Raw genomic sequence first — 13,213 nt, 5'->3', positions numbered from 1 at the left:
CCTTCCAACCTGACAACCTGAGCTCCTTTGAATGGTGCCCCCTTGACCCATTCTGCCCCTCCTTTGTAAAGCCCACAGAGATATTAAATAGTAATTCTTGGAGGGGACACAGAGGACTGAGGGAAGATTGGGCCCCACACTGGTCCCTGACAGAGAAGTGTAAACACAGCTGTGGAGATGGGAGCAAACCATCCTCCCTCCCCCCAGTTCCCACCCAGAAGCAGGGAAAGGCCACCCTGCAGTGAAGAACCAAACAAGAAAACAAAGCAAAGCACAAACCTAAATGTCTGCACGAAGGTCGCCAGAAACTGGGGCTGCTGCCCAGGACTTGGTGGGGCTACTGAAGTGCCAGACCCCTCCCTGAATACTTAGAGGCAAAGGCAACTCCAAAGCAAGTTGAGGTCTGGACATTTCGGAGCCTGGAAACATAGCTCGATTTGAAACCTTTCCATTCCCGGACACTTTGTCCTCTGATCTCAGAAAACACGTTTTCTGCCTTAGGTACTTAGCTCCTGACCCCTAGTTGCTTAGGGATCAAAATAATGAATTCAATTCAGGAAGTAAGAACAGGCCCACAATAAACCCTTGTCCGGGGCTTGTTATAAGTTTAAACTCTGAGCCTCCAAGCCAAAATACTATATGGGGCTCCCTTAGTCTTTGTTAAATACAAAATAAATAATTCCAGCAGGAAGGAACTTTCTCTTTTGGGGATTACTTGGGTGGGATTCATGCCTTTTTTTGTACATATTGTAAAAGCTCCAAGCCCTCAGCAAGGGTGGTGTTGCCCATTCTTGCTCTCTCAGGCACAGTTAATGCAGGGCCTTGATCTCTGGGGACACGCCTTTGGCACAGCACTGCCTGAGAAGTAGCTCTGGTCGGGTGGACAGCTAATGAGCTGTGCTTCCTTTTTGGCTCTCAGGGTCCTCAATAAGCAAAGGAGAAATGGCAGAACTCGAAACAATGATAGCAGCCTTCAAATACTGAGTACTTATGATATGCCTGGCACTGTGCTAAGTGCTTTACAGGATTGTCTCATTTCATATGAAGTCAGGAATATCCTTGTTCCCATTTTACAACTGAGGAAACCAGGGCTTTAAGAGGTTCTATTTTCTTTTTTTTTTTTTTTTTATTGGTTGTTCAAAACCTTACAAATCTCTTGACATATCATATTCATACATTAGCATACATTAGCTTCAAGTGATTTATGAACTCCCATTTTTACCCCAGATACAGATTGCAGAATCACATCGGTTACACATCCACATTTTTACATAATGCCATACTAGTAACTGTTGTATTCTGCTACCTTTCCTATCCTCTACTATCCCCCCTCCCCTCCCCTCCCATCTTCTCTCTCCACCCCATCTACTGTAATTCATTTCTCACCTTGTTTATTTTCCCATTCCATTCACAACCTCTTATATGTAATTTAGTATCTATTTTTTAATTTTTTTTTTTTAATTTTGTAGTGCTGAGGATCAAACCCAAGGCCTTGTGCATGTAAGGCAAGCATTCTACTGAGTTATATCCCCAACCCCTTAATATATTTTTAGTGGTACATTATAATTATACATAATGATGGGATTCATTGCTTTTCTTTTTTTCTTCTTGTTTTTTTTTTTTTGTTGTTTGTTTGTTTTTTTGTAGTGCTGAGGATAGAACCCAGGGCCTGCTAGGCAAGTGCTCTATCCTACCACTAGGTTACAGCCCTGATTTTTTTTTGGGGGGGGGGGGGCGTGCCAGGAATTAAACTCACCTCATGGGCACTTAACCACTGAGACACATCCCCAGCCCTATTTTGTATTTTATTTAGAGACAGGGTCTCATTGCGTTGCTTGGCACTTTGCTTTTGCTGAGCCTGGCTTTGAATTTGGATCCTCCTGCATCAGTCTTCTGATCCCTGCTTCTTTTTAAAATTTTGTTTTGAGATAACATCTCATTAAGTTGCCCAGGTTGGCCTTGAACTTACCATCCTCCTGCCTCAGTCACCTCAGTAGCTGGAATTATAGATGTGACACCAAACTTTCCAGATTCCAGAACTTTCCCCAGGTTATGCAGCTAATAAGTGCTATGACCAGGATTTGTACCCAGTCATTCTTACCCTTCAACCCATGCTCTGAACCATTCTTCTCTACGTCCTCCATTCCCTGAGGTCTCTGACATCATGATTCTGGATTCTCTCCATGGCTTTTTCTCTCACCAGTGGTGCCAGAAAGAGAATGTTCTTGGGACTTTCATCTGAAAGTCCAGAAGAAAACAGCCTGTGTAAGTTAAGAGGCCCCTTACTTCCTCTGTATTAGAGATGCCAATCAAAGCTGTATACTCCAAAGATCCCGTATCAGCAGGGAACAATGTGTATAGGAAGACAAACAAATCCTAGCCAGGCAGGAAAGGGGAGTTCCTCCTGGTTCTGTGATTTCCCCTTCTCTGTTCTCTGGCTTATCAGCAAGGCTTCATGGTACTGATGCTATAGTCCTTTGAACCCAGTGTGTTACAATAGGACACCAGGATAAAGAGACCCTTTCAGAACAAGATAAATGGCCACTACTCAAAATACATACATGCACAGATTACATCCATGATACTGAATATAAAGGAACAAAAATAAATCACATTTATTTATACATTTAACCAATTGCTTTTATCATGCACTTAATCATTAGACATGGCGGTGTTTGTGAATCCATGTAAGCCTTGCAAGATGCTGAAAGGTAAGTATTATTATTCTCATTTTACAGACAAGGAGACTGGGCCCTTTTGTCCATATTGCCCATGGCCACATGGTGGTAAGAAGGCAGCTGGAATTCAAACCTAGGTTTGGTCAGTCTGATTCCAAAATCTGCATTCTTTTCAATAAAATGACTGCTGAAAAGAACAAAATTACGAGACTGGAAAGATCTCAAAATATATTGGATTTATAGTTTTCATAAGTAAAGGTGTTACACATTATGATAGTAACTTCTATTTATTGCATGCTTACTAAGTGTCAGGCATTGGGACCAAAGGCTTCCCGTGCATTATCTATGCTACTTAGTGAGACACGTGCTAGTAACCCTATTTTGCAAATCAGAAACAAGCTCAAAAGAGTTAGGTAACTGGCACAAAGTCACATACAAGCCAAATAAGCAATGAATCTGAGCTTCAAACCCAAGTCTACTTGATTCCAGAGTGTGTGTTCTTAACCACAAAGGCAATAACAATGATGATAATGTACATTGACTATAAGCCATGTTCTGCTTTAAGTGCTTTGTATCTTATAATCTAGAGATATTATTATCAGGGCTGGGGTTGTGGCTCATCGGTAGAGTGCTCGCCTTGCAAGTGGGAGACCCTGGGTTCAATCCTCAACACCACATAAAAATAAGTAAGTGAAATAAAGGTATTGTGTCCAACTACAACTAAAAATAAATATTAAAAAAGAGATATTATTATTATTATTCCCATTTTATGAATGAGGAAAATATTGCCTTTATATTACTTAAGCTTTATATTATAGACACCACACATTTAATACACATGATCTATGAGCATTGTATTTGTTTAACATACATTGGATTCTTGTTATGATCTAGAAAACAATTTATTTCATGTCATAGTTTTTTTTTTTTCTTCGTTGTCCATCTAATGCACTAAGGTCTTTTTAAAAAAAATTTTTTTTAGTTGTAGATGAACATACAGTATCTTTATGTTTGTGTGGTGCTGTGGATCAAAACCAGTGCCTCACATATGTGAGGCAAGCACTTTACCACTGAGCTACAACCCCAGCCCCTAAGGTCTTAATTAAGGGAAAGGACATGACAAGATACTGCCTTCAGTGAAGCAAGCACAGTGAAGAGAGGGGAAGTACATAGTGGGGAAGGCTTTCTGTGCCAGGATCCCTATCTGGTTGTCTTTCTGACCAGTCTTCCTTATCCCTTCCTAATATCTAATTTAATAGAGATATTAGTTTTTTTTTTTTTGAGAATTTTAATATTTATTTTTTAGTATTTGGCGGACACAACCTCTTTGTTTGTATGTGGTGCTGAGGATCGAACCCGGGCCGCATGCATGCTGGGCAAGTGCGCTACCGCTTGAGCCACATCCCCAGCCCCCAGGGATATTAGTTTTAAATGAAACAATTTGTATGAAGCATTAAGCACTTGGCATGACTTGGTAAATGAACATGAGTACACCATGTTATACAACATCCAGCTCCTGGGGTGCTGGGATAGGACAGAAGTGTTCCTGGGGATGGTTTTATAGGACATCCCTGAGGAACAGGGGGAGGGAGAGAGCAATCTTGGCATCTGTCATTGGGTCCTGACAGCAACGATGAGTCAGCCCCAGGTGCTGAGGGACCAGCTCTGTTCTCAAAACTGAAGGGCGTGTGCTATGGTCACTTGGCAATGGTCCTCCTCAGTCATGCTGTCTGAGTGCCATTCTTGTAAATTTGGTTGGGTTCTTTTCAGAAAAACAGCCTTTACTATGTGATGTCATAGTCGAGCCTGGGTCAGAGAGGGAGGGGGAAGGAGGTTTGTGCTGATGTCTGGGAATCTTCTTAATTCTGGAGTAGTCCATCTGGTTCTGGAGGAAATTATTCTTTCTTCCTCTCAAGACCCAATAACAGGGGCTGGGGTTGTGACTCAGCGGTAGAGTGCTCACCTAGTGTGTGTGGGGCACTGGGTTGGATCCTCAGCACCACATAAAAATAAATAAATAAAATAAAGGTATTGTGTCCAACTACAACTAAAAAAGAAAAAAAGTTAAAAAAAAAAAAAAGTAAAAAAAAAGACCCAATAACAGGACCTGAGGGTACAGTGGTAGAGTTCATGCTTAGCATGCACAAAACTCTGGGTTAATCCTACTCTCAAAAGACACAATAAGGAATCAATATTCCAATTTGGAGAAAGAGGGATTTGGGAAATAAATCATAAAGGTTAAATCATGGACCCTACCATCAAGCTATCCTAAGTTCAAGTTCTGGTTCTAATAATTACTAGCTCTGGGACCTTAAACTCTCTGCTAATCTAAAAAAGATAATTCTGATGTTATGGTGGTGAGGCTTTAAGAATGTGTGCCAAGGGCCTAGGAGTAGAACTCAGTGTTAGAACACTCACCTAGCCACGTGCAGGCCCTAGCTTTGATCCCCAGCATCACTCGCACAAGTATGCAAAGCACTTGGCACATATGTCAAAGAACACATAATCCAACACATGGTGAATCTTCAATAAATGGTAGGTCCTATTAGCAGCTGATGAATAATATGGCTGATTTTTTTCCCTTTTTACCAACTTGGGAAACAAAGTTTTCTCCAATTACCATTCTTCCCTCAGAGGTGGTCAGGCTCCTCATACTAGGGTGTGCCATCATTATGGAGAAGAGGAGGCTGGGGACAGATAGGGTAGTTGTATCTCTTTCATTTATCTTCCGTCTCTTAGCTAGCTCGCTCCTTAGCTCAGCTCCTCTGGTTCTTCCTGCTGCCTTCCTTCCCTCTGAAGAAGTCTATCTCCTCTCTCTGGTTTGGAAGACTCAGTCAGGACTTCTGGCTTCCCTGACCCCTACTCTCCCCCACATCTTCTCTTGTTCTCTGCTCTTTATTTTGCAGACAGCTAGGGAAAAGGCCAGCATGTGTAAACTAATTGCAAGATGTTCCCCGTAGAATTTCGAAGTGTAGGAGGTTCCCAGTACATTTGATTCCCTCCTGTGTTGTTCTGGATCTGTGGGTGTATGTGGGGAGGCTGAAGAGTAGAAATGGCATTCCTTCAAAGGGTTGAGTCACCTCTGCTCCTGTTCCAGGCAGGATGGCCCTTGGCCTGTAACAAGAAGAAAAACTTTTGAGGCAGCAGGGTCTCTGCTCAGAAGGAATCAATCTACATTGGGGCAAGATATCTCAAAACAATGACCAGCTAGACCAGAATCAAATTCCTCTCTTTGAAAGGGGGTGAGAGGTGGAGGAATACGGAGTGTTTAAGAACCTTAAATACAACTAAAAAATGTTTAAAAAAAAAAAAAAGAAAGAAAGAAAGAAAAGGAAGGAGTCACATCTACAATGTCAAGGAAAAATATCTAAGACATGTTGTTGAGTGTAAAATGTCACTGAATAACAGGGATATTAAATCTCATTTTTTAAATACAAAATTTGTGGGCAGGTGAGAAAGGAGTGGGGGAATAGAATCTCCTGTATTAAATATTTTGCAACTTGTATACATTTATGTAATATTTGCATTAAAAAGTACATTGTGGTTTTTTTTTTAAAAATTAGTTGCAGATGGATACAATATCTTTATTTTATTTATTTATTTTTATGTGGTGCTGAGGATCCAACCCAGTGCCTCATACTTGAGAGGCAAGTGCTCTGCCACTGAGCCACAATCCCAGCCCTACATTATTTTTTTTAATTTATTCATTTTTGGGGTACTGGGGATTGAACCCAGGGGTGCTTTACTACATCCTTAGCTGGACTTGAACTTGCAATTCTCCTGTGTCAACCCCCTGAGTTGCTGGGGATACAGGCATATGCCACTGTACCTGGCAAAAAGTATATTTTAAATAGTTAAAGCAAAAGTGGACTTAGAAAGACATCAGTCTCAGTACCGAATGAAGCCCTTCCTTTTTCATTATTGCCAATCATGAGATTATCTTCTATGACTACTGAGAAGAGGAAGATGTGTGGAAGGACTGGTGAAGATATGTCACCAGTCCTCAGTCAGCCCCAAAGTACCCTGAAAGTAGATCCTCAGTTACTAGGATGCCCTAAGGGGTCAATAAAACATCCCCCACAAACTGGATGTGATGGTGTAATCCCAGAAATTTAGGAGACTGAGGCAGGAGACTAGCAAATTTGAAGCCAGCCTCAGCAACATAACCATGTAGCTCAATGGTAAAACACCTGTGGGTTTCATCCCTGGTACCAAAAACAAAAACAAATCCACACATCCAGCTGCTGGGAAGAGAAAAATCAAGAGAGAAAATTTATAGATTCTCCTATTTGAGAGTTTGAATCCCAAGTTTAGGAATGACTCTAATAAGCTGTCCTCCACCATGATGCAAACTTAACCCCAACCCTAGGCCAAAAATAACACTTCCTATCAAGTTGCTTGTATTTTCCTTTTTTCATTCTAAGGCCATTTTACCTATGAAAATGTTGAGCTTCAGAAATGGAAAATGATCTGCCCAAGGTTCCACAGCAAGACAGAGGCAGAGTCTGCCTTCAGAATCCTAATCAATGTTTGTCTTTTTATCCAGTGTACCAGACTGCCCTATTCAACCCAACATTTGCTTTTATCACATTTAACCTTTTTCTTTCTTTTTTTTTAATACTGGAGATTGAACTCAGGGGCACTCAACCACTGAGCCACATCCCCAGCCCCATTTTGTATTTTATTTAGAGATGGATCTCAATGAGTTGCTTAGCGCCTTGCCTTTACTGAAGCTGGCTTTGAACCCTTGATCTTCTTATCTCAGTCTCTGGAGCTGCTGGGATTACAGGTATGCATCACTGTGCCTGGCCCCAGCCCTTTTTTAATATTTAATTTAGACATAGGGTCTTGCTAAGCTGCCCAGGGCCTTGCTAAGCTGTTGAGGCTGGCTTTGAACTCTTACATTTAATCTTAACTGCGACCTCTTTCCTAACCCCACAATAGTTTCATGTGCTTCTGGCCCATCCAGTGGAAATGGCTTGTTTCCCTTGTGTTCCTCCTTGCTCCCTCCTCCTATTTTAGCACCGTGAAACCTCCCTTTTACTCATGCTTCCTTCTTGGAAAGGGCAATCTTGGGAAGAAGAGAAGGGACAGATTTGGTCCCCAGCCTGAAGTGGGGCCGCCTGGCTTTTATCTGCACCATTGCAGGAATGATCATTAGTAGAAGGGCTTTGGGGCATGTAACAAGAAGGCCATCTCCCCTCTCCCACAGATGCCTTGCTAAAGCAATCTCTTGATTCTAGTCATGGAGCAGGATAACATGCCATGTGGCCAGGATGTAAGAGCTTGAGATTCTGAGATGAAGACTTCAAGAAAGATCATAATTTGTGATGGGCAGCAATCAGTAAACTGGGACAACAGCAGCAGTTGAGTCCAAGGGTCAGAATCTGGGAGTAATTAGCAAAGTTGGTGCTGACAGCTGTGTGTCTGGGAGTTGAACGTCATGGCCAAACCAGCTCCTGGGCTCCTTGGCTGCTTCAAGATAATAAAGCAGAGAGAACACAGAGGCAGCTGTTCTCTGGCAGAAGGCAGGGCCTCTGAGGGCCCAGGCTCAGCCTTCAGGATTCCCAGCAGTGTGGTCTTAGGCAAGTCACTTAGGAAAGGAGGAAACTAGTATTTGCAGTGATTTTAATGCCCTTCTACATATGGCACCCTCACTACAGTTTAGGGAGGAAGGCAATGTCCACATTTTTTTTACATCAGCAATCCTGAAGGTGAATCTGTGCTGTGTTGCTGGGAAGTAGTAAGATAAAATTAGGACCCACAGGTTTTGAATTCAAGTGTGGGGTTCTTTCCTTGAGCTGTACCTTCTTTCTCTGTAAAATGATGAAAATAATATACCTGCTTTGGGGCTGGAGGGATAACTAAGTGGTAAAGCATATATGCAACGCCCTGAGTTTGAACTCAGGCAATAATAATAATAATTCCACCTTACACATTAAGTGGCTCAATCCCCTTTCTAGAAACTTTGGTCCTCAAAAGTGTGGCCACCTTTCTCCTGGGAACGTAGTCATCTTACTTTTGTCCTCCCACCGGCCAATGCAGGTTTGAGGGTCTAGGACCCGGGAGGGGACTTGAAGGGAGAGTAATTGGCGTTTTCTTTGCTATCCCGCTTCGCAGGCTTTGCTTCCCTTCTCCGGATTCAATAGAGCCGGCTCCCTCTTTTCCCGGATTTTGGCAGACAGGCTGACATCAGTGGGTGTTCCCAGGGAAAAAGAACTCTGAGCAGCCGGCCCAGCTCCAGGCGCCCCTTCCCCCACGGCCCAAGCGTGCCCCAGCCCCCTGTCGTAGATACTGCTGCGTTGAGAGGCCCTCTGAGCTCCCAGCCCCTTCCCTCCTCTCCAGGTCGGGGAGGGCAGCTCGCCTCCACCCCTCCGGTTCCGAAAGGGAGGGGGCAACAAGAATCTGACAGGAGACTCTGGGCGCCACTCGGCCGGGCCCAGGAAACGGATCCCCATGCTGAGGTTACGAGGGGAGCTGTCCAGCCCCGCAGGGTGAGATGGAAAAGAGCGTGGGCCAAAGCCGGCTAGGCGGAGGGAGCCACGGGCGCCAGGCGCGGGTGCGGCAGCGACTCCCCCTCCAGCTCGCCGGCCCCGGGCGTCGCCCCCGCCCCCCACGTGGCCGCAGCCGTCCCAGCCCCTGCGAGGAAGCGGCGCGGCTTCCTGCGGCTGGGGCCGGGGATATAGGCTTCCCCGCTCCGGCTCGGCTCAGCTCCGCCTCCCCTCGTTGCCTCCTCGCCGCGCGATGGCTTTGCTCCGTACGGAGCGCACCGGCGGCAGCTCGCGGCTCCCCGAGACCCGCGCGGGGTGGCCGACAGCGCTCCGCCTCCTCCTCCTCCTGCTGGGCGGTGAGCGCTGCGTCCCCGGGCCCGGGCGGGAGGCACGGGAAGCCCTGGAGAGGAGGGGAGCTGGATGGCCGAGGCCAGCACCCGCCCCAGTACGGGTGCAGACTGAAGTGCAGGGCAGCGCCGTCCTTCTGGCGGCCCCCAGCCCCACCTCGGGGCGGACGCAGGCGAGCTGCTACCCACTCAGGGAAAGCTGGGGTGCCAGCTGGGAACCCGCAGAGAGGTCTTGGGAGGTCCTGGACTGCCCAGGAGGGATGGGGCTCTGGGCCTGGATGCGAGTGGAAAGCAGCTGGTACCAGCCTGTCCCTTCCCCGCACGAAGACATCCCGTGAGAGGGTAGATTATTCCTCTTTCTCTTCCAAGGTAGCCCTGACTTCTCAGGATTTTAGCTCCCAATCCCCAAGCAGGCTCCACTGCCCAGAACCCACCATTCACCCTTCTCTCCCATTTCTTCCCACAGCTCTCCTGAAGCCCCAGGAATCCCTGACTCAACTTTCTCCCATCCAGGACAGCTTGAAGTCAGAAGGTGGGTATCCAAAGGTGTGAGAGAGTGGCCAAGGGCAAGAGGAGACCCAGGTTAGTGGGGAGGGTCTGTTTGCTACAAGGCCGGCCCAATCCCAGTTGGTGCCTCACTAAACTCCTCTCTTAGGATTACTTGTGATGTTATTCCCTCTCATCCCACAAAAAAAAAAAAAAAAACAAATAAACAAACAAACACCCCTCCTGTCCAGCCTTGAGCTAGCCCACCTCACATGTGAATGAGAAGATTCAGGAAAAGGTGTATGTGGAGAAGCTCGTCAGGCTGGGATAAGAAGTGCTGTGCATGTGGAAGTCATTAAAAGATTCCAGTGCTGGGTTCTCCCCTCAGCCAAAGTGTCTTCTAGGGAAACTTTTGGAGAGGTTCCCATGCTTGAAGACAAGGTCAGGAGCTCCAGTTGGAAATACCTGGGCCAGAGGGTTTAAAGGGAGAGCCAGGGGGTGTGGTCATAATGCAGCTTTTGTACCTACAGGAAAGACAGTGGAAGATTATAAGACAAATGCCCTACTTTGCTGGCAAGGTTATAAGATGTATATGGACTCCATTGAAAAGGATTGGTGTGACTGGACCGTGATTAGCAGGTAGGGGCAGTGCTGGAGGGGGGCTCAGGCTAGGGGTTGAACCCTAAGTGAGTTTGGAGTAAACCTCCTCTCCCTGGACCCAACCCCTCCCTTACTCCATTCCTCTACTGCCCTGCAGGCCTTATAGTGAACTTCGGGATTGCTTGGAGCATGAGGCGGAGGAGTTTGGCCTGGGCTTCCCCAATCCCTGGGCAGAGAAGATCATCTTTGATACCCACCTGATTCACTTTGCCAACTGCTCCCTGGTGCAGCCCAGCTTCTCGGATCCCCCGGAGGATGTGCTCTTGGCCATGATCATAGCCCCCATCTGCCTCATCCCCTTCCTTGTCACTCTTGTGGTATGGAGGAGTAAAGACAGTGAGACCCAGGCCTAGGGTAGCCTAAACTTCAAAACCTTCATGTTACTTCTCTTTCCTCCCCTCCCTACCCACTTTTCTCACTCTCACCCCCACTGCAAATCCTTGGATTGGTGGAAATGGAGGTGAGTCAGCATCATGGCACAAGTTCTGTAATCTTCAAAATAAAATTTCTGTTTTTTTGTACAATGTCCCCTACCCCATTCAAGTGGTGCCTGTGTCCACAGTCACTGCCAGTCCCACAGGCACTCAGCTCTGGGTAGAGGAGCTGGAAGACTCTAGATGGCTTCACTATTCTGTTCACTTCACCTACCCCCACCCTCACATGAAAGCCATACCCCTATAGTCCTTCCTCCCAGGGAGGAGCCTTTCCTGCCCCTGTCCAAACCCAGCTCCAGGAAAGGAGCAGGAAGAGACTCCCTTCCGGTCTGGACAGCAGCTGGGAGCCGGTGATTGGGAATGTGGTGGGGGGAGGGGCAAGGGTAGAATCTTTAGCTAGAAGAAAGGGAGGCTACCTGGAAGCCCCTACTTCTCCCCTTCTTCATGCCTCAGTTTACTCCCATAACCTGGGAAGCAGAAACCTGACAAGCGAAGGGAATCAATCCCTAAGGACCTCAAGATTGATGCCAAAGGCAGTGGGGGCTTCCTCAGCTAGGCTCACCATTCCTGCTCCAGGTCATTGGCTTAGATCCTACAGTGTCCTGGACAGGGTGTGGCCTATAGACTGGCCACACACTGCCCTCTGGTGTCCACTAAACCAACGACCAGAAGATGTATATGATGTGGAAGAAGCTCAAGGCGGAGAAGCATTTGGATCCTGGGGTCAGAGAACTGTCCACTCTGTAGTAGCCACTGATTTTTAGCTTGATCTTTTATCCGATTCCTGAGACATATCAATATGATATTTCACCTTGATATACTGTTATACTTTCTAGGAACTTACCTAACCCTTATATGCAACTCACCATTTCTGTTTTTGTTTTGGTTCTGGGGGATTAAATCCAGAGGTGCTTTACCATTAAATCCAGAGGTGCTACATCCTTTTCATTTATTTTTGAGACAGGGTCTCACTAAGTTGCTGAGCCTGACCTCAATTTTGCCATCCTCTTGCCTCAGCTTCCCAAGTTACTGGGATTACACTGAACTAACTCACCATTTCTTTCTTTCTTTTTTTTTAATATTTATTTTTTAATTTTCGGCGGACACAACATCTTTATTTGTATGTGGTACTGAGGATCGAACCCTGGCCGCACGCATGCCAAGCAAGCGCGCTACTGCTTGAGCCACATCCCCAGCCCTCACCATATTTTTTAATTATTATATTTATATTTTTTAGTTGTAGATGGACACAATATCTGTATTTTATTTATTTATTTTTATGTGATGTTGAGGATTGAACCCAGTACCTCATGCATGTGAGGAAAGCACTCTACCACTGAGCTTCAGCCCCAGCCCAAACTCACCATTTCTTATATGAACAATGTTTCCTGGTTAATAAGGATTCTCACTAGGGAATCCTCATCTCCAGCCCTTGCTTGGACTCACCTGCCAGGTCACTAAAAACAACTACAACTTTGTTCTCCATGGAAACACTGTTTATTCCTGTGGCACACTTGGCTACCTTAGAAACTTTCCTTCTCGTTGAAATATCTGCCTCTCTGAATACATGCATGTCTATTTCCTGGGTCATGCCTCTCTATGCCATAGATATATGTCTGTGTTTTCTGGCATATACCTATTCCCAGAGACATACTTCTTTCAGAAAACACTTGTCCCTATAGGGACATATCTGTTCCCTGAGGATATATATTTTTAAAGATGTTTCTTTTTTATACCTTTATGTTATTTATTTTTATGTGGTGCTGAGGATGGAACTCAGTGCCTCACATGTGCTAGGCAAGCACTGTACCATTGTGCTACAACCCCAGCCCTCCTAAGGCTATTGTGAGGTTTCAGCTGAAATAAATATTTGCTGTATTTCTATGAATACAACCCTCTTGGGGCTGGGGATGTGGCTCAAGCGGTAGCGCGCTCGCCTGGCATGCTTGCGGCCTGGGTTTGATCCTCAGCACCACATACAGACAAAGATGTTGTGTCCACCAAATACTAAAAAATAAATATTAAAAAAACTCTCTCTCTCTCCCTCTCTCTCACTCTTTCTTTAAAAAAAAAAAATACAACCGTCTTCCCCAAGAATATATCTACTTCTTCTTGGC

At 45.5% G+C, this 13,213-nt stretch overlaps 1 protein-coding gene across 1 annotated transcript; it reads left to right on the top strand.

Moving 5' to 3' along the window:
- The first annotated feature begins 9,285 nt into the window (after positions 1 to 9,285).
- On the top strand, positions 9,286 to 11,195 carry Ramp2 (receptor activity modifying protein 2). The gene is made up of 4 exons (XM_076870147.1): positions 9,286 to 9,525; positions 9,983 to 10,048; positions 10,533 to 10,641; positions 10,760 to 11,195. The coding sequence occupies exons 1-4, from the start codon at positions 9,423 to 9,425 to the stop codon at positions 11,013 to 11,015; spliced, it is 534 nt and encodes a 177-aa protein (XP_076726262.1). The 5' UTR covers positions 9,286 to 9,422; the 3' UTR covers positions 11,016 to 11,195.
- Positions 11,196 to 13,213: the final 2,018 nt, after the last annotated feature.

Source organism: Callospermophilus lateralis, chromosome 11, assembly GCF_048772815.1.
Source record: "Callospermophilus lateralis isolate mCalLat2 chromosome 11, mCalLat2.hap1, whole genome shotgun sequence".
NCBI lineage: Eukaryota > Metazoa > Chordata > Mammalia > Rodentia > Sciuridae > Callospermophilus > Callospermophilus lateralis.
This window is presented reverse-complemented; position numbering and strand designations above follow the sequence as displayed.